Below are 27,432 nucleotides of genomic sequence, written 5' to 3' on the forward strand. Positions count from 1 at the left end.
TTGGTGTGATTGAAAGCTGTGACAGGACAGAGCAGGACTGCTTAAATCGCCATTTTTGCACTTTGCCATAAATAAGTGGGTTTTGGTTGTAGTTTGGGCACTAGGCTTCTAAAACGTTTGCCACCACTGATCTAGAGTATAGCAGTAAATGGCGAATTTCCACATGGTCTGTCAGAGCAATGTAACTTTCATTCCAACTGAAAGTTAATGTAAACCCTGCCTTTTTTTTTTAAACATGGTTACCAAGTAATCAAAAGAATGCAATATTCCTAGAAGTTTATGCATTACATGGTTTTTTTTATTTTTGCTTGATCCTATATTGGGAAAAGTGGTTGTTGAAATGAATACAAGTCTTTACTGATGAAAAAGTGATTTATTTCATACATTTACATTTTTCTTGGGACTTTTGGATAAAACACATCACGTCTTCAATGTCAGGGTTTTTTTGTAAATGGATATGTATATATGGGAACATGATTAAAGAATAACTCCATCAATGTCTTCATTACTATCAAGTCCTGGGCCTGATCAGCATAATGAATATCATCTCACTTCTTAGACTGGTTTAAAAACCCTTTAGTAATACTAACCTCTTACCAAATACTATGGTGATTTTTTTTTAAGGGACAAAACCATTTGATCCAGAAAGTCTTCAATTGGATTTAATTTTGAATTTCGGTGCTCTTTTAGAAATGACATTATTTTAAAGTAGCATAAAACAAAAAAAAAAGGCAATGTCAACTGACCAATGCTGTTTTCTCCTTCCTATGTATTATATTTCCAGCCAGAGAGCAGATGAACTAGACCAGTGCATAAGTTGACTTACTACTCAACAGCACTGTGCCCGCTTATAGTCAATATTATGCATTATAGTAAAAGCACCAAGGCTCCACTTCTGAAACAATTGTGGTAGAAAAGAAAATATATTAACCACAGGGACCAGAAAAAAAATCCAACATACTAGAATCAAAGTGCTAAAGGTTGTGAACGGTGTTGCTGGCTACCATTGACATCAGTTGATTATACTGTAAAGTTTATGACAGTTAATACAGTTCATCATGGCAATCCTTCAAACCACTCAATTTTGCACAATAATCCTATCTGTTCAGTTAATGGCAGTTAAGTGGGAATCTTTCGGAATGGGTTTAAAGACCACATCTACAAGTTTCCACAGTGGCCCCTCGTAACAGAGGGTTTAGATCTCAGCTTATACACACAGCAGTTAGTCCTGCCATCAAGTGCTTGCGGGTTGACTTCTCATCTTGACAAATTATCTTTCATATACCAATGGACTGGAGAATTCGGCGTTCATTATCATTCAAATGGTTAGAGAAGGCAGAGAAACATGGTTGCTGGGCAAACTGCTGCAAAAATTCTGTCAAGTATGTCTAAAAATAGCAGGAAAATGGATGCATTAGCGAAAGAATACATAAAATATGTAATTGAATATAATTATTAGAAGAACACTTACTTGCAAATCAATCTGGTATAGTGGGTCCTTCAGTACATCAGGGTCATCCTCCTCATCATCTTCATAGTAATCTTCATCTGTCAAACAATTAAAAAACTAACATTTTTAGGATGTATTCTATTTTTATGTACCAGACAAGAGACCCATATAGGAGATGTACTCACAATTACTAATAATTAGACAGTGCATGCATAAATAAGTTGTGAAATTACCTACAACTACCAATCCCATCTACTAATTTTCTTTCGCCTGATGTTTACCTCTGTCTCTCCAACAAAGATGGAACAGTTCGATCTAAAGTACAGTTTCCTTTACCTCAATAAGATTTAATTACAATACTATTGTGTTCATTTGTGATCATCGGTCACCATTTCCTCAATTGGGGTTTTTTGTTTTAACCCCTTAAGGACACAGCCTGCTTTTTCAAATCTGCTATGTGTTACTATACGAAATTTAACTTACGTAAAAACAATCTTTATTTTACCTTGGTGACATGTTGTACTTCACCTTAGTGGTATATTTGGATTACAATGTTTTGCAGTTATTTATGAACAAATTTGGTGAAAAATTAGTGATTTTCTGATTCTAAATGTTATGCTCATCATACAGTTAGTAGCCTATTTGGGAGGTTAGATTAACATCAATCATATGTTTGCTTTATGCTGATGTAATCAGGACATAAGGGGTTAAAGGACATCTACCATCAGCTTAACTCCTTTTTCGTCTTTACATTTCTATTTTTCAATCCCCTGCTTCAAAAATCTCTAATTTATTTTTATTTTTCCACGTAAAGAGCTGTGGAGGGCAGCCAGCCAATGGCAATTCATTGTTACAGTATTTAATTGCATTTGCATCATTTTCTTGTGAGTTTGGATTTAATGGTTTTACTGTGCAACCCAAATTACATGTCTCTTATTCTTTGGGTCATTACGATCATGGGGACAACACATTTGTATAGGTTTTAGAATGTTTTCATACATTTACAAAAAAAACAAAAATACCTCCTGTACAAAAAACAAAAAAACCCCCTTCAATTTGCCATCATCTGGAGCTAATAACTTTTTCATACTTCAATGTAGGAGCTTTGTTTGGAGTCATTTTTTGCGAGATGAGATGACATTTTCAATACAGGCAGTCCCCAGGTTACATACAAGATAGGGTCTGTAGATTTGTTCTTAAGTTGAATTTGTATGTAAGTCGGAACTGTATATTTTATCATTGTAATCCCAGCCAGAACTTTTTTGGTCTCTGTGACAATTGCATTTTAAAAATGTTGGGTTATCAAAAGCTTCATTACAGAAACATTTGATAACTATTACAGCTGATCATTGTAGCCTAGGACTAAAGCACAATAAATTACCAATATCCAGAGGTCCGTTTGTAACTAGGGGTCGTATGTAAGTTGAGTGTTCTTAAGTAGGGGACCGCCTGTACTACCATTTTGAGAGCTGTACAGCCCTTTGATCGCTTTTTATAACAAATACTGTGACTCCCCCCTGTTTTTTGGCACCTAGTCATTGCCTAGGCGACTAACATGCCCGCAGCTTAGAGCGTGCTGTGCACTGACGTGGTACGTAGGTATGCTTTTCTGCGCTACCTACGGATCAGTCACACCAACCATTTATTACTTACCATACTTACGATGGTTTCTAAGCAACACTGCGAGTTAGTATCTAAGATTTTATCTAAAACATTTTAAGATTGTGGATTGCTACAACAAAAGACCTGAAAATGACATTGCTTTCTTGATCACAGTGCATCCATATCCAGACTTTGGTCAGAACAAAATAGGCAAGTCTAAAACCTTCATTTTAATATAGGTGAATTCTGTGCTTGTACTTTTCTCAGATTTTTTAACAATATGTTCAGCTTTCTGGTTGCTCTCAAATGGCTCTTTGTTATGGTATTGCTATATAGCTGTAACTAATAAATAGCTTATCTGTTTAGAAATGTAGATACTAAAATGCCATTAGGCCCTTATAAGACTGTTAAAGGGTTTACACAGTAGAGTTTCAATACTTTCAGATGAGATAAAGCACTGTAAAGTAATTAATACCAAGGCTAATAGTGTAAGATGAGTGAAGGATTTGTGAAAGCTGCAGTAATGCAATAACGGCTGACTCCACTTGGGCCATGGATACAAAAAGTATAATGGTGTTCTAAATTACCCAGTTAATTATAGTCAATTACTCGGTAAAACTGCAGATGAAATATACTTTATTGAATTTAAATTCAGTGAGCAGAGCAGGCAGCTGCTAATAAAAGCAAATTATGGAATGTATCAAGAGAGGCATAGATTCTCATGATAAGGACATAGTTTTGCCCTTATACAAATCACTTGTCAGATCACCCAGAATATTGAGTACAAGATTATTAGGGTAATGGGGGACTAGAATACAATGATAGATTACTTAATTTGTTAACATGGTTTAGGGGAGACCTCATTACAATGTACAAATACCTTTCCAAAGATCTTCTTTTCTTCCATACATTCAAGAGTTGAATTGTCAAAAAAAGAAAGATTGTATAGCTGTTAAAAAGTGACAATGCATAATCTGCTCTGAATGGCGCAGCTTCCCTTCAATGCGCATACAGCAGGTTACCACCATATATGGGGGATTTTTATATTCGGGAGATTAGGTATCAATTGTGGAGCGTTTTGGTATTTTGTCCACTGAGAATTTGTACATTTTATGAAAAACCCATTCATTTGGCCAACAAAATTTAAATTTCAAAATTGCATCACATTTTGTTTCAACCCCCTGTAAAACAATTAAAGGGTTAACAAACTTCACAAAAGTTGTTTTATGTACGTTGAACGGTGTAGTTTCTATAATGGGGTAATTCATGGGGTTTCCTTTTATTTAGGCCTCTCAAAAGGTACTTGGAACCTGAGCATTTCCCTCAATAGCTTGATTTTGAAAGTTTTTTTTTTTTTAAAGAAAAATGTGAAAAATCGCACCTAACGTTCAAATCCCCCATAACACCCTACAAGAATGAGAGTGGGCATAAAAACCATGTCCACCTAACTAACATTTACCGAATGTCTACTTTATTAGGTTTTTCTGCTGACTGAGTGGAAAAAGTAGAACATTTTGAATTTCGAAAATCGAGAATTTTTCCACCTTTTCACCAAATATCTGATTTTTTCATAAATAAATGCTAAACATACCACCACAATTTTTCAACTTACATGAAGTACAAAGTGTCACGAAATAACTATTTGCAAATCACTTGGATATGTTAAAACGTTCCAAAGTTATACTGAAAAAAAGGTGAAACGTGGGTTTGGCGTTAAAGCAAGTTGAAATGTTCCACATATATGCCAAATAACTTTTTGGTAGGCACAATGTATCAACTACAACTTACATGAAATACAATTTTAACTTATTAAAATAAATGAATCATTAAAGAAATTACCAAATTTATTGCAAGAAATGATGTCTGATAAAAGCTGTCCAGCCAAACCTTCGTCTTCATCATCCTCATCTTCCCACATATCATTGGCATCATCTGAAATACAAAAAACAGAGCATGACATGAATATGATAAAAGGATAGAGGAATACTACAATGTTATGTAAAAATGACATTTATTATTGCTTAAAGGGAACCTGCCACCAGGTTTTACCCCACTAAACTTCTCGTCCCTTAATGTAGAGCATGGAATGTCCTTTCTAGAATATCTATGCCTATAAAAAAAAAATCTCCCCCAAAATTAGGCAAATATGACTCTTCTCATCTCTTTTTCACAAGCGATAAGTTTAGTAGTTGCAAAGAGAATGGTTGTTCAGAAGCCCATATACAGGCAGTCCCCGGGTTACGTACAAGATAGGGTTTGGAGGTTTGTTCTTAAGTTGAATTTGTATGCAAGTAGAAACTGTATATTTTATAATTGTAGCTCCAGACAAAAAATTTTTTTAGCCCCAGCAACATTTGGAGTTTAAATATTTTTTGCTGTAATGGGACCGAGGATTATCAATAAAGCTTCATTACAGACACCTTACAGCTGATTATTGCTGTCTGGGACTATAGTAAAGCATCCAGAGAGTTTCACCAGAGGTCACAGTGGGCAGAGGGGTCCGTCTGTAACCATGGGTTGTCTGTAAGTCCTTAAGTAGGGGACCGCCTGTATTCTGTTCTATAGCACCTAGAAACAAGCAGTGTGTCACCTTAAAGGATCTCATCTTTCAGATCTCATATGGCTTATGTTTCTGTGTGCTACAGGATCTGCAGCTTGCATTTCTAACTTATTTAGCTGTCTATTTCGGTGGTTCTGTATCTTACAAAGCCATAAGCCTGATGAAAGATGAGATTCTTATCTTTAACCCCTTAACACTGCGCTCGTTTTCAGCTCACTGACTAGACTTGATTTTTTGAATCTGATGTGTTATGATAATTGGTTATAACTCTGCAGTATTATATCCAAGTGATTTTGAGTTTATTTTTCTCGAGACACATTGAACTTAATAAGTGATAAGTTTTGCGTTTTATTTTGAAAAAAAAAGAAACATGGGAAAAATTTTTAAAAAGTTTTAAATGCTCTGCTTTCCAGACAGATAGTTAATACCCAAACAGCATGATAACTAACATTTCCAGAATGTCTGCTTTATGTTGGAATGATATTTTATGTGTCCTCTAATTTTTCTTAGAACTTCAGGTGCAATTTTTCTAATTTTCCGGAAAAATGCCAAAACTCACATTTTGAGGGACAACTCAGCTTTCAAGTGACTTTGAAAGACCTAAATAATGGTAAAAAATTAACCCACTATAGAAACTACGCCCCTGAACATAAGTAAAACAACTTCTATCAAGTCTGTTAACCCTTTAAGCGTTTCACATGGGTTTAAAACAAATAGAAGAGCGATTTAGAAACTTGATTTTTTTTTTTGGAAAATACATGCATTTAGGCCAAAAATGAGTGGGCGCTGTATGGGCGCAGGGCCGGGCATAGAATTAAAGCAGCGCCATTCAGAGTAGATTTGTATTGTCACATTGTACATGCTATAACATTTGTTTTTTTTTTTTGCTAATGGGAACATATGAGGGCTTATTATTTGCAGGGTGAGATACAACATATAGATAATTCATTTTGGGGGTATATAGCCAAGTCATGAGATTTTATTAAAGGGGTATTCCCACAAAGACCAGTTTCTTATATGTTCTCAGGATAACAAAATAACACATGCTCTAATTCATTGTTATATCTGTGAAATGCTGCATTTTTGTTAATAAGTCTGCCTCTATCAGTCCTACTGCACACAGTTTCAGTTGCCCCTAGACATGACCCAGCAACTTCTCACTTAGGGTCGGGCTGCCATTTTGGATGAGATTGTGCAGATGATATTTCTGCGTCTCCACTGTGTGGCTGTAGCCACGTCCCCTTCACGGGGCTCAGAGACGTTCACTGATCACATCCTGACAGCACATGGTGAGCAGAGGCAGGCACATATCTGTGAGATGTAGCAGGGCTCACAGTGTAATGGTCTATCAGTCTATCTCTCTACTAACACACACACATAGAGAGATGAGACAGATCAATGTCAGGAGCCAGATGAAAGTGCATATACACCTGTACCCCGATAATCTAACCACATTGTCACCCCACAAAACTAGATGGGTCATAACGTGTCTGCTTAGAGAGGCCCACTCACACCCTGGGATTTTGCATTGAGCAGCCGAGGGAGAGATAGGAGCTAAAACAGCAATAAAACTGAGTAAAATTGTAAAGAGTTAAAATTATCTTTATTGTGTTAACATCACCAGGGGATACAAATGTGAGAAATTATCAATTTTTATTTTGGATTTTAAGCGCATTTTTCCCCCCTCTCAAGATAACAAAAAAATATTTTATCTTTATTCTCTGGTTCACTATGGATTGTCGTGATACCTAATTTATATAGGGTTTTCTTGGTTTTGCAGAATTTTACTGAGTAAATCCAATATTGGAGAAAAGACTTTTTTCACTGTAGACAACTTTGCAAGGGCATAACTTATGTATTTTTCGGTTGACAGATCTGGTTGAGGGCTTATTTTTAGCAAAAATTGTTGTTCTTTTCAGTCTTATCATTTCAGGGCACGTAACTTTTTTGATCAATTTTTAGAACATTTTTTTGTGAGGGTATGTTTTTTTTTTCTTTAAGTCATTCACCGAGCGGGTTTAATATTGATGTAGATTTATTGTACACATTAATACGGACGCGGTGATAACAAAAATGTGATTTATATACTTTATTTGGATTATATATGTAAATATAGGGATCATAAAATGATTTTTACTTTTTAATTTTTTTTTCCAGACTTAGGCATCTGATCACGTGTTCAAGCCCTTACACTGCAATACCCATAGAATGCAGTGTACAATGTTAGTAACTGAGCATGCTCAGTTAGTTACAGCCAGGTCCTTCCAGGAGGCAGAAGCCGGGGTGAAGAGGAGCTGCAGCCTTTTGGGGGACACCCTGGGGAAGAGGAGGGGGGGGGGCGCAGAGTGTCTGAACTACGGGGGACATACTTACAAGCCGAGGTCATGCTTGGCCGCATCGTTTAGTGGGTTACACAACTGGAATCTGTGGTTTTCCCGATCCCCGTTGTTAGTGCTGGGTCTGGGCAATTTTATTGGTTTCACTCCCCCTGCAACCAATAAACTTGACTCATTTCATGTGAAAATGAGCTGAGAATAGTCATTTGCCTGAATTTAGGTGAGATTTTTATTTTTTTAAATATATAGGTAAATGCGTAAGATATTACATAAAAATCTACAATTTTACATACCTTAATTGACGGTGCTAGTAGTTTAGTGGTGTAAAACCTGGTGAAAGTTTCTTTTTAGCCAAGTTACCAAGGAACATTGCTGCCAACTCCCACTGAAGTTATATAATCAAATTTTACACAGATGTTTAGATCCAGTGTCACTGGTTGGCCAAAAAGATGATTAGCTTGGAAAGAAGTGGATGACGGCCCTACACAATCTGATACATTCCACAATATCAGTATTTATTCCTGGATTCTGCTAATCTGGAAATTTTTAAGGCTAGGTTCACATCACGTTTTTGGTATATACTCTAAGCGTATACGTTGGGAAAGCACCTGACGTATATGTTTAGCGTATCCATTGAGAAATAGTGGCACACAGAGGCATAATTGTTGTTGCGATGTATACGCTCAGCGGAGGCAATAGATCATTATGGGGAGTGGATGCAGCGTATTGCATCTCTCCGCGCAAGCATCTCTCTCCCTGACAAACACATACATCCCTTGGCAGGAGAGGGGACCGGTGATATCACTGTCCACATTACTAGATTCTGCCGATGTACACTCCTCCCACCACATTCAGGGGAATAGGGAGATTTGTAATGAGTCTTTTTCAGGACAAGCTGACTTTCATAGATCGATGATTGCTGGACTGCAAGTGGGTTATTGCAGGCATTTTTATAGATTATCGATCTAAAGGGAACCCATCATTAGCAATTTTACTAATAAACCACAACCAGAATAAAAGACAAGCAGCGCAACACTTTCTATATTTTGTTTCTTGCGTGTGTGACAGCATCACCTTGAAGGGAGTTCTAAATTGGTTCTCAAGGCGGAGGAGAGTTTAACACTAAAGACAAAGCGGGGAGCTCTGAACGCCTCCTCCTCTGTGACTGACATCATGCATAGGACTTCAGGAGATCTGGTTAATGAAGTCTCTGGATGTAGGACTATCAATTACAATGAAGGGGGCTTTCTGAGGAAGACAAAAACTCCATCTCCTTGACTTTAAACAACCAAGTTGCACCTCAGGTCAAAGTATATTTTATGGATGCGACCACGCAGTATGCTTATGACATGTAATATTTCAGTTTTTCTTGTTAAATTACCATAAACATCTACATTCAGGTCAAGATGGGGTGCCGAGTGTACATTTATGAATCTTACCAATTGGCTGCAATGAAACAGTGAAAAATTTAAAGGGGTCTCAATAACTCCCATACCCACTGTATAACGTCATTGGGATAGACATACGTGTTACAAAGTTACAGGTCACATAACAATATTACATGGTCACTGGGGGCCATGCTAGGGGGAAAAGGATAAGCTGTATGGGGCTCAGAGCCTTCAATGATTTAGTGTACTTATATGTGCAGTGGTTAAGATTAGCATGGGATACACTTGGCCCGTATGGCATTCAGTGCTGGCGCTCAGAGCCACTTGATCAATGCTCCTATTCCATTTGTGCGTGTGCTGTAGGCCATCTGGTTCAGCAACACTGGGGCTGCAACTGCCAACTGGTGGCACACTGTGCGGTCAGTGGTCTTGAAAGCCTAGTCCTAAAACTAGGACCATTGTGCGCCCAGTTGTTAGTCTTCTGGGTCCCCAAACTGTTCGGGTTTCTTGTCAAAGTCCCAGAAGTGGTAAGCTGTGGAGTGGAGGCAGGCTGCGTGCTATGGCAGTGTGCTGGTCTCAAGCCAAATGGTGCTGTGAGAAGTGTGGGTCAGGAGACCATGGAAAAACAACAAAAACTGGGGGTAAAAACGGGGAAAACAGGAAGAAGGGCGAGGGGTTTTGGAGTCCCCTATCGCGGTGTCATTTTGGATATTTTTTTACAGAAGGTTCAAAGAGGAATCTAATCTGTGAGCAAGTAGAGGCTGCAGGAGCAAATTGTTCTATAGCTAGAGGCTGATGCCAGAAAAAAAAACAAATTGAGCCTTGGAGCTTTCAGGTAAATGGGGCATATAAAGGAAAGGGGTCATTGGGGGACTTATGAGTGGCCAAACTAAAGTGGATCTTGCCTTCTCTAAAAATATTCCTGGTAAATGCCATGGGCACCATTAGGTCTGAATTTGGGAAACCCTCAGGTTGGCTCCCAACGTTAGTAGCTGGACAGCATAACGGGAATACTGCAGGGGAACTCAGAGAAGCGGTCACCATCTTGAAATTGCTAGTCATGGGTTTAGAGATGCTAAAAATGGATTCCCTTACATTCCCATAAACCTATTTATCTTATATTAACTGGAATCAGATGGGGTGTGTCTTGCTTGGCCAGCCCTGCCCATCTTATCCTTCCCATGCCTTATGCCTACTATTAACTCCTTAGCGCTCTGCGCCGTAGCTGTGCTGAGTCCCGCGAATAGTGCTCAGCGCAGTACAGCTACGGCGCAGAGACGATGCCGGTTCAGCGCTGCACAGCAGCCGAACCGGCATCGTTAGCCGCGGGATTTCAGCGGTCGGAGCATTGACCGCGGCATTTAACATGCCTTCTGGGGGTCTTTACCCCACGATCGCCCCCGCCCCGGGGCGCGATCGCTGTTTTGGCACCTCTGGGGTCCGATCGGGACCCCAGAGAAGCCTGGAGGGTTTACCTTTAAGATGGCGTCTGTGACATCATCTTAAAGGCAAAGTGTCAGCCTATGCATCTGCATAGGCTGGCACTGATAATACCCTGCAATACATTAGTATTGCAGAGTATTATCAAGAACAAGCAATCAGATGATTGCTTGTTCATATCCCATGGTGGATCATGTAAAAAAATGTTTTTCAAAAAATTACTTTATAAATCACTAAAAATGGCCATAAGCCCCAAAACATATAAAGAGACATATAACGCTCAAAAAAGTCTAAATCATAACACAAACCCCACATATATAGTATCACCACGTCCGTAACAATCCATAGAATAAAACTAAATAACTATTGAACCCATATGATGAACGCCGTAAAAAAAAAACCGTTAAAAACCCGCCAAAAATTATGATTTTTACCTATTATATCCCACTAAAAATGCAATAAAAAGTGATCAACAAAACATATGTACTCCAGAATGATATTGTTGCAAAGAACAACATGTCCCGCAAAAAACAAGCCATCAACCAGCTCTGTAGCCAAAAACGCAACAATGTTATGCCACTTGGAAGACGGTGATGCAAAAATGATAGATTTTTCCCCACATTAGGGTTTTATTTGGCAAATTTTGTAAAACATAAGAAAAAATATTCATGTCCGGTATCCCCGTAATCAGAGATCGCGATAACGCCTCTACAAGCGTCTATGACGCTTGTAGAGGCTGATTTACCCTTCCAAAAAACCGCCAAGCGTATAAATACGCTTGGTGGTTATCTGCCGGCTGGGTGCTTGGCTGCCGGCGCTTGCTGCCCAGGATCGCAGCTCACGCCGCAACACTCGGCAACACCCACAATATAGTGCAGTCCCTCCTCTCCTGCCCAGCTATCTTGCGGCTCAGATGTAAAGTCATGTGACCGGAGCACAGGTCACATGACGTTCTACATCGGCCGCGGGCTGAAGCAGTGAGTAGCTCCGCCCATCCCCCCCATGGCCGTGTGCGATTGTGCACACAGAGCTATGAACAAGATTGGGCTGTCTATGTGACAGCCCAATCTTGTAGCCAGAGCAGCCCCTGTATACAGTGAGAGGCTGCAGGGAAGGTGCTATATGCATCCTCCCTGCATAACTCTGTATACAGATCACTGATAACAGTGATCCAATAGACTGTTACCATTAGGTCACTGTTATCTGTGATCTATATATAAGTTTAGCAGGGAACACATGCGACCTTGTAAAAAAAAAAAAAAATTTAATTAAAAAAACCAAAAAAAATGACATTAAAAGTAAAAATTAAACAGTTTAAAAAAAGCGATATGTCCCCAACCCCCCCCCCAAAAATTTTTTTTAATAAGTTTAGCGGTGTCAGGCATCAGCCAGGTCTATGGGGGAGGGGGTCCTGGGGGTGGAGTGTCTGCGGCCAGCGTCAGCTCTGGCCCGCTCTGTGGGTGGGGTCTGGGGCTCAGCGTCAGCCCTGGCCCACTTTGTGGGTGGTGGGGTCTTGGGCCGGCGTCGGCTCTGGCCCTCTCTGTGGGTGGGGTCTGGGGCTCAGTGTCAGCGCAGGGCCGCTCTTTGGGTGGTGGGGGGATCTGGGGCCAGAGTGTGCCCTGGCCCGCTCTGTGGGTGGAGGGTTCTTGGGCTGGCATCAGCTCTGGCCCGCTCTGTGGGTGATGGTAGGGGTCTGGGGCTCAACGTCAACCCTGGCCCGCTCTGTGGGTGGTGGTGGGGGTCTGGGGCCAGCGTCAGCTCTGGCCCACTTTATGGGTGGAGGGGTCTTGGGCGGGCGTCAGCTCTGGCCCTCTCTGTGGGTGGGGTCTGGGGCGCAGCTTCAGCCTTGGGCAACTCTGTGGGTGGTTGGGGGTCTGGGGTCGGCCCCAAATAGTACTATAATTGTCCCAAGAAGCTACAAAAACAGGGGCTGTAACAAATTTTCTTCTATAAATAGACATCTATAATAATAATAATAATCTTTATTTCTATAGCGCTTCATATTCCGTAGCGCTTTACAAATCATAGGGGACATATACAACTATATTACATTACAAAGAACAAACATTCATATGGAACAAAAGTTTATTAACACTATATATGACTAGGAGTTATACATTTGTATTACTGAAAATTTCATACTCCTCCTCGGCTGAGATTACTCCTCAAAAATGTTGAGAGGAGTATTATTACCCTTCTGGAAAAATGTTAGTGCGACCTCTGCCCGTAATCGTATCGACCCATAGAATAAAGATAACATGATTATTAGGCTATACGGTGAACACGAAGAAAAAAAAAAGTAAAAAATCCAGTACAGAATTGATGCTTCAAAAACCTCATGACCTCAAAAAAAGTTCCTAAATTTTCAGATTTGAAAATGGGTTGGTTATATAGGGGGTTTTGTTGCTAAATATGTAAAAGTTGATTTCAAACAGTATTTATCCCCACAATAGTCAATTCTGAAAATACGGAAAATCACCATTCGATTTGTAGGCCGCGTGACGTCAAAATAAATTATCCAAACATTTCAAAAATTATGAAAATGTAAAGTAGACAAATGGGAAATGTTATTCTGCAAGTTATGTAGGTGGTAAATCGATCTGCCTGAAAACGCGGTGATTTTGAATTTCGAAAATGGCAAATTTTTCTAAAAATTCATCATTTTTTTCTTTTTTTTGTAAATAAACGCAAAACTTATCAGCCAAAATTTACCACTAAAATGAAGTACAACATGTGGGGAAAAAACAATCTCAGAATCGCTTTGGTAAGTAACAGTGTTCATAACCATATATAACCATATAAAGAGACGCAGGTCAGAATCTAAAAAATGTGACTGAGCCTTAAGCTGTAAAATGGCTGCGTCCTTAAGGGGTTAAGCAGCTCATGCCATGTAACCAGTTAGATTCAAAAGTCATGTACCTTACATTTGCAAACTGTACCCCATTTAAGTTTTTGATTACATGAAATCACATCAGCCTCCATAACCATAGCTCCTCTCCTTCCTCCATGGAGGCTGCTATGATTTCATGTGATCACATACATATAGTACGGTTACAGTTTGCTAATGCGAGGGGGGGACCTGAGATGTCACTCTGGTCACATGAATGTAACAGAGCATAGCGGTCAATAAAAATATTGGGGCATGCTTAACTGGCAGAACCAGGAGAGAGAAGAGTCAGAAGACATGAGTCAGAGCAGCCAATTTGCATATCAGAAAAACGACTAATTAAGGTACATGGTCTCACTGGCAGAAAATTTTAGATAATATAAGGAGCACTTGTAACCCTTTATCAGTAGGCATTGTTCATAGTATCATGGTATCATAGTATATAAGGCTGGAAGGAGACGCAAGTCCATCAAGTCCAACCTTTAAGAATTAAATAAATGTTTTATCCCCATAACCCGTGATATTTTTTCTCTCCAGAAAGGCATCCAGGCCTCTCTTGAACATGTACATAGAGTCCGCCATAACAACCTCCTGCGGCAAAGAGTTCCACAGTCTCATTTTTGTAGGTGGTTATGGGGCTTTGAACATTAGGTGCGTTTTTTTTAACATTTTCATAAAAACCACAAACTTGCGCTATTGAGGGACCTGCTCAGGGTTAAAGTACTTTTGAGAGGCCTATATAAAAGAAAAACTTCATAAAATTACATTATAGAAACTACATCCCTCAAACAACTTTTGTGAAGTTTGTTAACCCTTTAATTCTTTTACAGGGGTTAAAACAAATTCAGATGCAATTTTGAAAAAAATTTTTTTTTTGGCTAACTGAATGTCTTTACCGAGTATAAGAATCCCCCATATGTGGTGGTAACCTGCTGTATGGGCACACGCCATGGCAATGAACGGAGCTGCGCCATTCATAGCAGATTATGCATTGTCACTTTTTATTGGCTACACAATCTTTATTTTTTGTGCAAAATGGACTTATTTTTTGTGACATGAAATGCACTTTACAAATAGTTCATTTTAGTGGGTCTTTAGCTTATTGATCAGATTTTATTAACTCTTGAATGTATGGAGGAAAAGAAAATCATCAATTTTGGTTTTCTTTTTTTCCTGTTACATAAAAATAACATAACTTTGTTCTATAGATCACTACGATTATGGCGATACCTCATTTATATAGTTCCAGTTTTACTGGAAAAGACTACTTTAAAAGAAAATCATTTGTTTTCGTATCACTTTTTGGAGATATAACTAATATTTTTTGGTTGAGAGAGCTGGTTTAGGTTTATTTTTTTACGTGTTGAGTTGTCCTTTTCAGTGGTACCATTTTGGCGCACATAACTTTTTTTGATCACTCTTTGTGAAAGGAAATTATTATTATTTTTTTTTACTTTATTAGAGGTCTATAGGGAATGTTTGTGTTTATTGGACTTTAAAGGACACCTGTCATCAGGTCTCTGCCACTAGTCCTGTCACTACTACCTGTTGGAGCAGCTCACAAGGATCCCAGCCTTTATCTAATCATTTCATAAATTATTGTAAAATCATCATTCCTTTATTATGTAAATGAGGCTGGTCACATGGACAGAGGCAGTGATGCCACCCCTGTTCCGCCTCCCCTCTCCTCCCCCTGCTCATGTCTGTGTGTAATGTTAGTAAAGCATAGTTAGGAGGATGCAGCATGTCAGCAGATACACTAATACATATGTGTGATACACAGGAACACTGGAGCTGTATACACAGTAAGGAAGCTGGTATCACCGAGCCGACCTGAACACCTCCGATCTCCTGCATTAGCCCTGAGGACCATCAGAAGGAGCACATGCCAAGACAGGCAACCAAGATCTGGAGACTGAGGCAGGTCTCGAGTGAAGAGAGCGTCCCCCGGCCCACCTGGAGTAACTCCACTTCTCTCACAACCTATTCCTTGTAGGGACAGGAAGACACTGGTGAGGGGTTGCTAGAGAGGACTGTTTAATGCTTCACAAACCCATGCCCCTACATAACATAGGAGCTACTTCTAACACCACAAACAAAGGCAATATTGCAAACCGCTACCAAGCACTGCATCTAACTGTATGTAAACTAGAATGATAGAATGTAATGCGCCTCTACTACAGTGGTGGCCAGGGCATTTACTTGACACGATTGGTTGTGTATATGTGTGACAATGTTTGCAATAGGATCAAGATCACAGGCCGATCATCATCCTTCAACCGTACAGCTTTCCACTGCACTAATATAGGAACATTTAAACCTGGCATTGTTTAATAAGGGTTGCTATGAAGAGCCCTAAAAAGTAGACTTCTTCAGATAAATGATTTTTTTCACTTACCATTGCCTTGGGCCCACTCCTCTTCTGTATTTCTGGTGGCATTTGCTTCTATTACACTGGACAATTCATTAACAATCAGTTTATAAATCTTGACCAATAAAGGAATGGTTGTAAAACGTTGAGGATCTGAAAGAACAAATTGTAAAACAAATTTTAAAGATATTTATAAAGCGTGAGTGAAAGCTCTACTGTACAGGGGAAAGTGTTGTTAAGTGGGTCATAATAAGGGTGGTTTTACACACAATATTTTTGTATTATAAAAAAGGCAAGGAACCAAAATTACTCCTTTATGCGACCCATTCCACTTGCATTCACTTCTAATTGGCTCAAAACCTAATTTAAAAAGCTGTAGTGAAAATTGTCTGGTTTGACGTGGTCCCAAACACAAGGAATGGAACTTGAGTGTTTAAAAATTTTGAAACTAAAAACTCACTTCTGGAAGTCTTTGATCTAGTGCGGATACCTTCCTGTAAGTCAAATATTTCATCTCCTTTCACTTTGATATCTTGGAGTCTTTTATCATCCATGGTAATGCCAAACTGAAGAATCTTGCAAAGGGCTACTGAACTGTGGAGCAAGGTGGACACAAAAAATTTCAATGTGACAAAAGAGGAATAGAATACTTTCAAGCTTACTACACGTGGTAGAAGAAATCCTAGTTTGTAGCTCTTATTCCCTTCCACCAATTATGGTCAGATGTAACAAACAATATTAGATGATATGTATGATAAATGTCAGATTAATAATAAGATAAAGTAATAAATCTGCAGCATACTCCATCAGAGAACACACTGACCTCTGCAAATCATATTTTGAGAATCCAATTTCCTTGAATTGCATACATTTAATCTTGAAAATGTTAAAGCTTCAAAGTCTATAAATTAATATCAGAACTGTACAGACATGCTGACTATTCCCCATATAAAATGATTGACTCAAACTCTACATTACCTGACTTTGCCTTCATACTGTCCATAAAACAAGTGCTGTCGACTCATCCATTCCGACATGACAAACTCTAGAGCTGGTTTACCAGTGGGTCCAGGAAGACTGCAAAGGAATTCAAGCAACGGCTCCAACTGAGAATTAGCAAGATGTGCAAACACCATGATTAAGGACTGTAAAAAAAACAAAGAAATAAAAATGTAATGGGAAGAAAAATACCAGATAATTAGTCTACTAGAAGCAATAAGATACAAGTTATTGTATTACCTGCATGACGCTGAGTGTCTCAGCCTGTTGCATTTTGCTAAGAATTGCTCTCAAAATTTGGTCCAGATTTTCACCCAACTCACGACCAGCTTTAGAAATAAGAGTAGACACAAGACGTCCCACAAACGTTGCTGTGAATTCTGATGTTCGAGGGTCCAAAAGCTGGCTAACTACTTGCATGACATACCACAGACCACTATGTCCTTGATCATCTTGCCACTGAGCAATTTGTTGTAGAGCAACTGAAACATAGGCACGAAGACACTCACCCCCATTCTAGGAAAAAGGAGAGTACAAATGAATAGCCAACAGCTGTGTGTGATTTATTAGGATAAAAAGGCCATAAAAAGGAAATAGGAATGAGATGATGGTACTTAAAATATCAAGAGTACCTGCATAATTGTATTGTCATCTGTACGCAGAGTACACTGAGCAACTGCAGGGAAAGCTTGACAGATCAGAAGTTCTGAAAGAGGTGGTTTTGTGTTCCTCACAACCGTAGTCAGAATATCAATCGATGTCTGTAAGTTATAAAAGACTTGGTAAGATAACAAATATTACACAGTTTGCAGACTAATAATTAACTTGATTGAATAACACTGCACATGGTCTTGCTGTTGGTTTTACCACTGGTTTAACATTCAAAACATAACTAATTCACTGGATCGGCTACAAAATGGCTTTACCCCGTGAGCACAAAAAGGAGTGCTAAAGGGTTGTCACTCTGGTCACATGATGTGAATGTAACATAAGGCAGAGCTGCCAGTCAAAATATGGGGTTGTGGTTCACTGGCAGCCAAGGAAAGAGGCGTTAAACTCAGAAGACACGAGTCAGAAAAGCTAATATGCATATCAGAAAAAAAAAAACAGTAAATAAGGTACAGTGCCCTACTGGCCGCTTATTTTGGTTGATATAGGGAGCACTTGTAACCCTTTATCAGCAGGCATTGTTAGTCAGTGTGGTTACATTTTGGTGACAGGTCTTCTTTAAGTACGGTATAAAAATGTGACAATACAATATAAAAAAAACATAATAAACAAAAGTCAGAGGAAAAAAACAAACAAAACTTATCTTAATAAACCACCTCTAAATTCAAACCAGTTACATATACTCCATTTGTAACTTGTTCTCCATATTTACTTTACTTATTCCTTTTATTTACATTAATACTCACACTATTCCAATATTATAATATTCATATATCCCTCTGAACCGCCCCCCAAACCCACCCAATGTCCGCTGTAGTATAAAAAGACAGGAGGAAAATAAATTTCATACACACACATAGGAAAAGATTTATCACTAGGCAGGAATTTACATAGATGTCTATGTGTTTGGCTGGCAGGTTTCCTACAGTCTGATTTATAGTTTGGTGTATGTGGAGCGTTAAATGCCTTCTGATGTGACTCACTGCTGTGTGCGCTCTATGCAAATAGACTGTACAAGTCGCACGTATGTTTAACATCTGCTCAATTTCTGCCTTTTTGCGATGTTTTTGCACAGGAAATTCTCAGATACCTCAGACATAAAATTGACCAAAAACTTGTGCAAAATTGTGCAAGTTGAGATAAATCTGCCCCATGTAGTAGCAATGGACCCACATACACCACCTCCTATAAGGTGTAGTTTTGTGAATAAAATTGCGGTCTTTTGAAAATTCACAGTTGATAAATGTGGTATATATCATATATTATAATATATATTATAATATATTTATATTATAAAAAAATAGTTTATTGTTAAGTTCAGCTTGTGAAGTCTGTAAAACTGGTATCACGCATAAGAGAACACAACAACAAATACCTATAGAGAGATTTACAACATATCCCACTGCATGCTAATACATTGAGATAGCTTCACTTGTTCAGCTCCTCCCTGTGAAAATGGGAGAAGGAGTGAACATTGGCAGCAGCCAGTGATTCGCTGCTGCTGATGTTCAAGGTGACTCTCGAGTGATGCAACTGTCCATATAAACACCCACACCGTACACTGAGCAGAGGTTGAAGATGGATGCAATACAGTACCAAAACCCTATGTGTAAGATACACTCCCCTCCTAGCATTTTTTAAGTACAAAATTTCCCTTCACCATTGCTGATTTGCTTTGTGTATCTGTCTATACTGGTATCACTGGTATCACTGTTTGGCCCGAATGCTAGGTTTCTTAATAAGAATTCCAGCAGCTCCCCAATTAATGCAAATGTCCAGCAGCAGCCACCACCCCATACGTAAAATGTATCCCCCTCTCATTAATAAAATGTCCAGCAAAGACACTCCCCACTTAACAAATGTATGCAAATGACCTATGAGATGTCCAATGAGTCATTATCATATTCAAGCAGTCCACAGCCACACCCTAAGTGCTTGACTGAGAGCCTGTATAATGATGTGAGGTATAATGCTGTAATGGCTTCTATGTGCTTCATGGTGCTGGCGGCGCCTGCAGCGTGCGTGCGCCTGTGCGTGTGTGTATATATGATACTCCTATATACATGACTGACAGCCATTATAATCATGTGAGATATAATTGTGTTATGGCTCCTCCATGTGCTGGCCGCCACGCCCCCTGCAGCCTCTGTGTAAAGTAGAGATACAACAGCTCCAGGCAGCCATGTTATAGAAGAGCATATCAGGTACTTGTGTAGCTGATGTCTGTGTCTCACACATGTGTATTAGGAGGGAGAGCATGGCAACAGATAAAGCACAGACACTAGCAATGCTTTACTATACATTAAACACAAACATGAGCAGGTGGAGGAGAGGGGAGTAACATCACTGCCTCCGGCCATGTGACCAGCCTCATTTACATACAGAGGATATTACAATGATTAATGTATGAATTGACTAGATAAAAGTTGGGATGGAATCCTTGTGAGCTGCTCCAACAGGTAGTGGTGACAGGACCCGTGACAGAGACCTGATGATAGATCTCCTTTAAAAAGGCATGTTCAGCAGTTAATTCCCTTTGCTTCCTAATGAATCTCCCAAGCAGACGCAGTAGGTGTGGTATCTAGCTATGCACTTCTATACTGAAACACTTCGGCAAACTCTGCTAAAAAAGAGCCTTTGTTAGTAAAGGCAGTTGGTTTTAAATGAAATAAAGATTAAAAGTTGCTGCTGTGTTGCATGTCATTTTACTTTGTAAGCACTGAACCCTTATCTATTGAAGTGTTAACTTTAAAGTTGGCCCTTGCATGTGGCAAAATTCCATAGCCTTCTAAAGTTTATTTAGCTTTATGACTGCTGGAGAGCACACAGTGTGTTTTGGTACCCATAGGTATGTAGGTATGAAATTCAATAGATGTTTATAGTGTACCCAGAGTGTGTTGACCATATAGAGTGTTATTTATGCTTAATTTGCAACCCAAGTGAAAGTTTGAGAGAGTTCATTAGATTAACTTTCACAGTTGCAACCACATCACATGACACTGGGAAAACCCCCTTTAACTTCTCCTGAAAAAAAAAAAAAAGCTATGGACAGACTCATTTCAGAGCCACACAGCTAGTCTTGTATTTACTGAAGACTGATTTAACACATTTGATCACAGCTTCCTTATTGTCCAAGTTGGTGATTGACACTGTTGGTGGATTCCTGCTAAGTACACACAGGATAGATGTCAGGGAGGGGTTAAAAAGCAGACTTTTAATTTGTACATACAGATACTAAAACCAAATAAAAGGCTAAAACTAATACTTACTGCACAAAGGCCACTGGGAATTTTCTCAGGTGGAGCCTGCATTATGCTAACAAGAGTTGGAATAAGTCTCATTTGCATGGCACTCTGGCACCCCTCTATCTGAGCCAATTCTTTAAAAATGTCCTGTGCCAAAGAAGCAACGACAGGATCTAAAAGAAAACACACAAACATATTTATACAGACATCTAAGCAATCCTAAATTAAGCCTTTTTCACAATATACAAGACTTACCATTGCTATACTTCAAGAAGATGGCAATAGTGAAAGGGCAAATCTTGGATTCAGCATTTGCTGTAAATACTGGATCTACACTGCAAACTATACACAGCGTTTCCATTACCAAATTTAACACTTCAGAAGTGAACTGTGCTGCAAGATGGATGAGTCCATCAACTATACTGGGTAAAAAGGGTTGAAGAACATGAGTGCTTTCAGAGATCTTGAGCTGATCACAATACCTATCAAACAAAAGGAAAGAAAAAATTAAATTTTTTTAATATAAAATCCCAAAATAAAATGTAAACAAGGGAAATAAAACACACCCCCAAATAGCTCTGACAGCAGAAATGCGCACTGATGGTGGCTGGTTATCATGAAGTCCACTCACAGTAGCCTGGAGAAACTGCTGTATCAGCTCTGGAGACATAGCAGCAGTGAAGCGACTTGCTGCCCAGAGAGAGCGTCCGAGTAGGAAGGGGGAAACTATAATAGAAGAAATGTCAAATCAAGATCTAAATGAGAGATACATTGTGGATTCAACAAAAGTAATCCCCAATGGGGGAACGGGGGCATTTCTTTCTCAGTGTTTCTTTTTAAAAAATAACTGTTTAGAAATAATGCTTTTGTTCTAACATATCATCCAATACCATAAATACCCATCAAATGTATGTAAATCGCTATATGTGCAGGTCCCAGAAATGAATATAAACATCCTAATAAAATCCTAATACCCCCTTTAACCTCTTAACAACATGGCCACTTTTTGTGTCCATTTTTCAATCCCCACCTTCAGAAAAATCCACAACTTTATTTTCATGTGTACAATCAGGAAAAAAAAATTTACAAACACTGAAATTGATGGAAAATAACGTTTGCTGTTTGTGGGCTTTGTATTTTGGGGCTTTCTCTGTGCGCTCTAAATGACACCATGTTTTATTTCCTTGGGTCAGATCAAACGGCTTTATTAGGTTTTAATAGATTTTAAAAAAATTGTCTGTTTTGCCATATTCCTACACTGATAAGTTTCATAGTTTTGTGTATACCTGTAAGGTGCTTTTTTGGGACGAGATAATGTTTTTCATAAATGTGTGTATATATATATATATATATATATATATATATATATATATATATATATATATATATATACACACACACATACATACATATACACACCCACCATATATATACTTGAGTACAAGCTGACCCAAGTATAAGTCGAATCCCCTAATTTTGCCACAAAACCTGGCAAAAACTGACTCGAGTATAAGCCGAGGGTGGGAAATGCATTGGTCACAGCCTCCCCAGTATATAGCCTGCCGAACCCTGCCCCATAGAATATAGCCAGCACCTGCCCCCAGTATATAGCCTACCACCCCATATCCCCCAGTATATAGCCAGCCCCCTGCCCCAGTATATAGCTAGCAGCGGGGGAAGCCAGTATGAGCTGAGTTTTCAGCACATTTTTTTGTGCTGAAAAACTAGGCTTATACTCGAGTATATATGCTGTGTATATATCTCTATCTCACGGAGTGTGGCAGCACTCAAGATACGGCTGAGAACAACACAGGTGCACATCCCAAGACCTAGACCAGGGTCCATCCACATACAACACGAAAAAAATGGCAGCACTCCGAGATTCAAAATGTGGCAAAAAACTTACTCGTTTATTCACACGTGTCAAGGCTACGTTTCGGCTCCTTACACCTGGGGCCCCTAAATGGAGTTATTTTCAAGCATGCTTTATTTTCAACCATTTTCAGGCCAGCTAGGGTAAGTGAACCCCAGGGGTCTGATCACTCATTCCATAAAATTCAAGACTAGTGTATTGCAGTACATGAAAGATTTGTACATAATCTGTATCAAACCGTCAATTACAGATCTGTCTACAGACAATACAACAGAAATCCTTGCCAACATGCAATATGCGCCAAAAACCCAGGTTGAATGTAGAGGACTCAGCCTGTGAGTCCTCTCCATATAGCTGTACAGATGCTATGAGTTGGGAAGGGGTTGAATGCACTTGTAGCAATACTTCAATAACTTGAAACAAGTTTCTTGTTTAATTGACAACATACCTGAAAGGTTCAGGTCTGCCAGAATGACTCCAGTCAAAAAACCAGGCATATCAAATTGAACTCTTCCACTCTGAACACCTTCAGTAAGAATAGACTTCACAGAACCCAAGGCCAGCAGACAAGCTTCATGTACTTTCCACCTAAATACAAATTATAAAGGATTTCTTTAAGTGAGAATGAAAGTCATGTATTTGTATATTCTGGAATCCCCTCACACCCTTTAATTGCCCCTGATGTGGTATAAATAACCCACTTCAATTATTACATACTGCACTGTAATGTGGCACAAAGTGGACAGCCAGCATGCAAGGTTCTGCCCTTCTTTGGGCCCTGCCTTAGCAACAAATTAGCCACACTCTCTTTCTATAATCTCAGTGCATTACAGACTATGACATCTAAGGAGTAATAAGGCTGTGTTCAGAGTCATTACAGCAAGACTTGGCTGCCAAATCTATGTTGCAGTCCAGGCAAACACTAGTCAGAACAATGTAAAGTTATGTGTTGGTGTACCAGGATGTTAAACAACTTACCAGTGCTCTCCACCTTGATTCTTTATTTGTTCAGCCTCCTGAAAGTGCCGAGTAGCAGCTGCAGCTAGTGCAACTGCACTTTCATTTTGGAATTCACTAGAAACTGCCTGAAAGCAATAATAGGATAATTTATTATGCAAAATCATACAGAAATTAACACTTGTGTGCTCACTCACTCACCAGCAAAAGATCTTGAGCTGCTATGCGAACAGTGTAAGAAAATGTATCATCATCTTCATCCTCAACAAATTGCTGTGGGTTAGCAGTCCACACTTTTATCTAGGTTTCATTTTAAACAAATTGCATGTTAAATGTATTCTTCGGATATCTCACACTGCAATGTACGTCTTACCTGCTCTTCAGTGATCTGCATGTAGAGGATAATGTAATAAATTAGTTCTGGCAAAGCCTTCTTCACTGTCCCTTTGAACTTATTTTCCAGCAACGTGTGCACAAATTCAAAGATACTAAATACCAGATTCTCAAAACCCAATACTTCACCTGTTAAAAAGGGGCGACAGAAATCGTATCACTGCACACAACAGAGAAAAAAAACTACTGAAAGCTTAACTTTGCAACAAAATAAAGCATAAGGGATGGGCACCACTAAGATAAAGTACCAAACAGTTGCTACCTAGAATACTCAGGGTGATGTCACACGTTCAGTTTTTCAGATGCAGTTTTTGACGCCCAAACCAGGAATGGAGTAAAAGTAGGAGGAGCAACAGCACCTTTCAATTATTTGTCTCACCCATTATGATGCACACCTGCTTTTGGCTGCAAAAACTGCATCTGAAAAACTGAACGTGTGTCATCACCCTTATCTGACATGCATGAAAAAGCAAGTACAAAATATAAGTGCAGACAGAATTGTACGGAGATGAATAGCAACATATAAAGTAGCACATAAAATCTACAATGCATTACAGATGAGCATGTAATGCACACACACCCAACAGCTCAGTTATACTTCACTCATAAGATTCACTTAACAAAACCCTTAGTGGAACAAAAAATAAGTGTATACTAAAAGAGCAACCAGGGGACCCCTGGAGGAAAAGGCCCAGGTTGTCATTCCATTTGGTCAATATTTGCATTTGTTTTTCATTATGTGTAAACATGTATTTACCAACAACTTTTTTTTAACCTTTGCTTTTATATGTAACACTGCACTCTCTTGGTTTTCTTCCCATCTCTCTGACCGCACTTTGGGTCTCCTTTTCTGGATCTTTCTCTTCTCATCTTCCTCTCAGTGTCGGGGTTCCTCAGGGCTCAGTCCTAGGTCCTCTTCTATTCTCTGTCTATACTGCCCCCATTGCACATACCACCAGCAGATTTGGTTTCCAGTATCATCTTTATGACGATAACACCTAGCTATATACTTCTGCACGAAACATCACCCCTGCCTCAATCCAGAACACTAGTGAATGTCTCTCTGCTGTCTCTAACATATCCTCTTCTTGAAACAATCTTTCTAAGACTGATCTCTCAATGTCAGTCTATAGCACCGAGGCAGCAGGCCCGCTGTCTTGGGGTTGTGCTGAACTCTGACCGCTCCTTTTCACCATATATTCAATCTCGCTCTTGCTGGATGCATCTCAGAAACATCTCCAGAATCTGACCATTTCAGACAATTGAAACTTCTAAAATGCGAATTGTTGCACTTACTCATGTCAATCACTGCACTGGCTACCTGTCTCCTTCCGTATTCACTTTAAAATAGTAACCTTCATCTACAAAGCTCTGAATAATACTGCACATCCCCATCTCTCTTCTATCATCCAAGTCTACCACTCTTCTGCCAGTGATAATTCGAACCTCTCATGCACATCTCCAGGACTTCTCTCGAGTTGCTCCAATTCTCTGGAATGCCCTCCCCCCTCGACTCCCAGACCAATAACCAACCTCCAAAGCTTCAAACGTGTTCTTAAAACCTATCTCTTTAGGCAAGCATATCACACTCGCTAACAGCATGAAAATGTCAACTCTCCCTTTACTAATCCAACCTATGTCCAATCTCTCCTTTGTGATTCAGCAGATATATATCAAGTTGCTCTTGTGAGCAGGGCCCTCACTCCTATTTGTTCCATATGAATCATCATCATCATCATCATCAGGTGGTAAACTCTTTAACGGGCAAGTGCTTTACTTAAAATATATTATAAAAAGCAAAGCAAAAAACATTTATTAAAGAAAATTGGAAATTCAACATGTGTAAAATATCTATTGACAAGCACGAAATGGTCCTACAGTTTTTAAATAAATGCACAAGTTAACATACCATCTGAATCCACAGGATCCTCTATTTCTTCGGTATCATTTACTTCAGTCCGCACATAAGTGCACAATAAATTAAGGAAAGAGTGACCTTCTCGTTCAAGATCATTTATCTATATATCTATCTATCAACATACAACTCCAGGCAAAATAAAATATAAGGCAACCTTAGATACGTTTTTAATTGACAGGTCAAGATTAGGATATAAAGCTGCACTCTCAGTCAATGTATTCCATACAATCGGTAGAATCTGCTGCATTGAGGAAACCATGTGCTTAGGAAAATTTTTAACCAGTGCAGTGACAGCCTAAAGACAGAAGAACAAAGCAATATTAATGCAAAGGCAAATATGGCAATATTTAAATAGAATCTTGCCACACTATTCAACACTACAAGAGTTTAGCTTTCAGGTATTTCTGGCACTCTAATTTACTCCAATATATTCAGTGCAGGAAATGTAAATTGCTAAGCACAGCACCCCCAAAGCTCCCATTTTATTAAATGGACAGAGGATAACCGGATAACAGGCTTACTGTTCTGGTGATTAGCAAGGGTCCCAGAAGTAAAACCACCAACAAGATTCTTATACTCTTGTGGATAGGGGATAATACCTTTTTTATAACCATTTTAATATTCCAATTAACTTCCACTATAGTGGAAGAACACAGAATACATGTATGACTCCCATTGCTTTCTTTTTCTTGTGCAACTTTTTGTAAGACTTTTCGGTGTTTGAGACTTTTTAGGTACAAAATCAAGCAGTGTACCAAAGTTAGCTGCCTCAAGGAGTTAATACAGTGTGCCATATTTATCTTTGTAGCCCATATGTTTGTTTAACTTGTGAGACTTTTTCGCTTTGAAATTGTCCCATTCTTGCACTTAATATGTCCCAAAACAGAACATGCTAGACCCAGACTTACTTTTGGGAGCTACTATTTGGGACTAAAAAACTGCAAACCACAAAAAGTCGCAAAAGTGAGACTAAACAGGCAACTCATCACATGTATCACAAAGGGGTATTCCCACGAAGACACGTTTCTTAATAACAGTGAATTACAGAATGTGTTATTTTGATATCCTTAATACATATAACAAAATTACAGCATTTCACAGATATAATTCCAACCTGTCTATCAGTCCTGGTAGAAACCCCTTTAAGAAACATTGCAATGATTAAGTAGCCCAACTTCAGGAACCTTGAAAAAGTGGCAGCCGAAAAAACAATAAATTACTCTTAACGGTAATGTTGTTTCCTTGAGTCACAACGGCACCAGAGAGATTGGGATCCTCCCTCCAAGATCATATAATACATACCGTATATTCCGGCGTATAAGACGACCTGGTGTATAAGACGAC

General features: G+C 39.1%; 1 protein-coding gene across 2 annotated transcripts in view; it reads right to left on the reverse strand.

The window, feature by feature from the left end:
• Positions 1 to 353: 353 nt before the first annotated feature.
• IPO9 (importin 9) overlaps positions 354 to 27,432 on the reverse strand; it is a 56,898-nt gene continuing 29,819 nt past the window's right edge. For both annotated transcript variants that reach the window (XM_072137133.1, XM_072137132.1), the window contains 17 exons: positions 26,283 to 26,383; positions 26,080 to 26,138; positions 24,151 to 24,299; positions 23,979 to 24,077; positions 23,799 to 23,905; positions 23,269 to 23,408; positions 21,514 to 21,673; positions 21,203 to 21,429; positions 20,972 to 21,120; positions 17,666 to 17,794; positions 17,274 to 17,549; positions 17,013 to 17,179; positions 16,495 to 16,628; positions 16,062 to 16,187; positions 4,892 to 4,984; positions 1,472 to 1,548; positions 354 to 1,388 (listed from right to left, as the gene is read on the reverse strand). In XM_072137133.1, the coding sequence (XP_071993234.1) occupies positions 1,278 to 1,388; positions 1,472 to 1,548; positions 4,892 to 4,984; positions 16,062 to 16,187; positions 16,495 to 16,628; positions 17,013 to 17,179; positions 17,274 to 17,549; positions 17,666 to 17,794; positions 20,972 to 21,120; positions 21,203 to 21,429; positions 21,514 to 21,673; positions 23,269 to 23,408; positions 23,799 to 23,905; positions 23,979 to 24,077; positions 24,151 to 24,299; positions 26,080 to 26,138; positions 26,283 to 26,383 (2,304 nt within the window). In that variant the 3' untranslated portion in view covers positions 354 to 1,277. The remainder of the gene's footprint in view (positions 1,389 to 1,471; positions 1,549 to 4,891; positions 4,985 to 16,061; positions 16,188 to 16,494; positions 16,629 to 17,012; positions 17,180 to 17,273; positions 17,550 to 17,665; positions 17,795 to 20,971; positions 21,121 to 21,202; positions 21,430 to 21,513; positions 21,674 to 23,268; positions 23,409 to 23,798; positions 23,906 to 23,978; positions 24,078 to 24,150; positions 24,300 to 26,079; positions 26,139 to 26,282; positions 26,384 to 27,432) is intronic.

The sequence above is a fragment of the Engystomops pustulosus genome, chromosome 2, assembly GCF_040894005.1.
Source record: "Engystomops pustulosus chromosome 2, aEngPut4.maternal, whole genome shotgun sequence".
In the NCBI taxonomy this organism is placed as follows: Eukaryota; Metazoa; Chordata; class Amphibia; order Anura; family Leptodactylidae; genus Engystomops; species Engystomops pustulosus.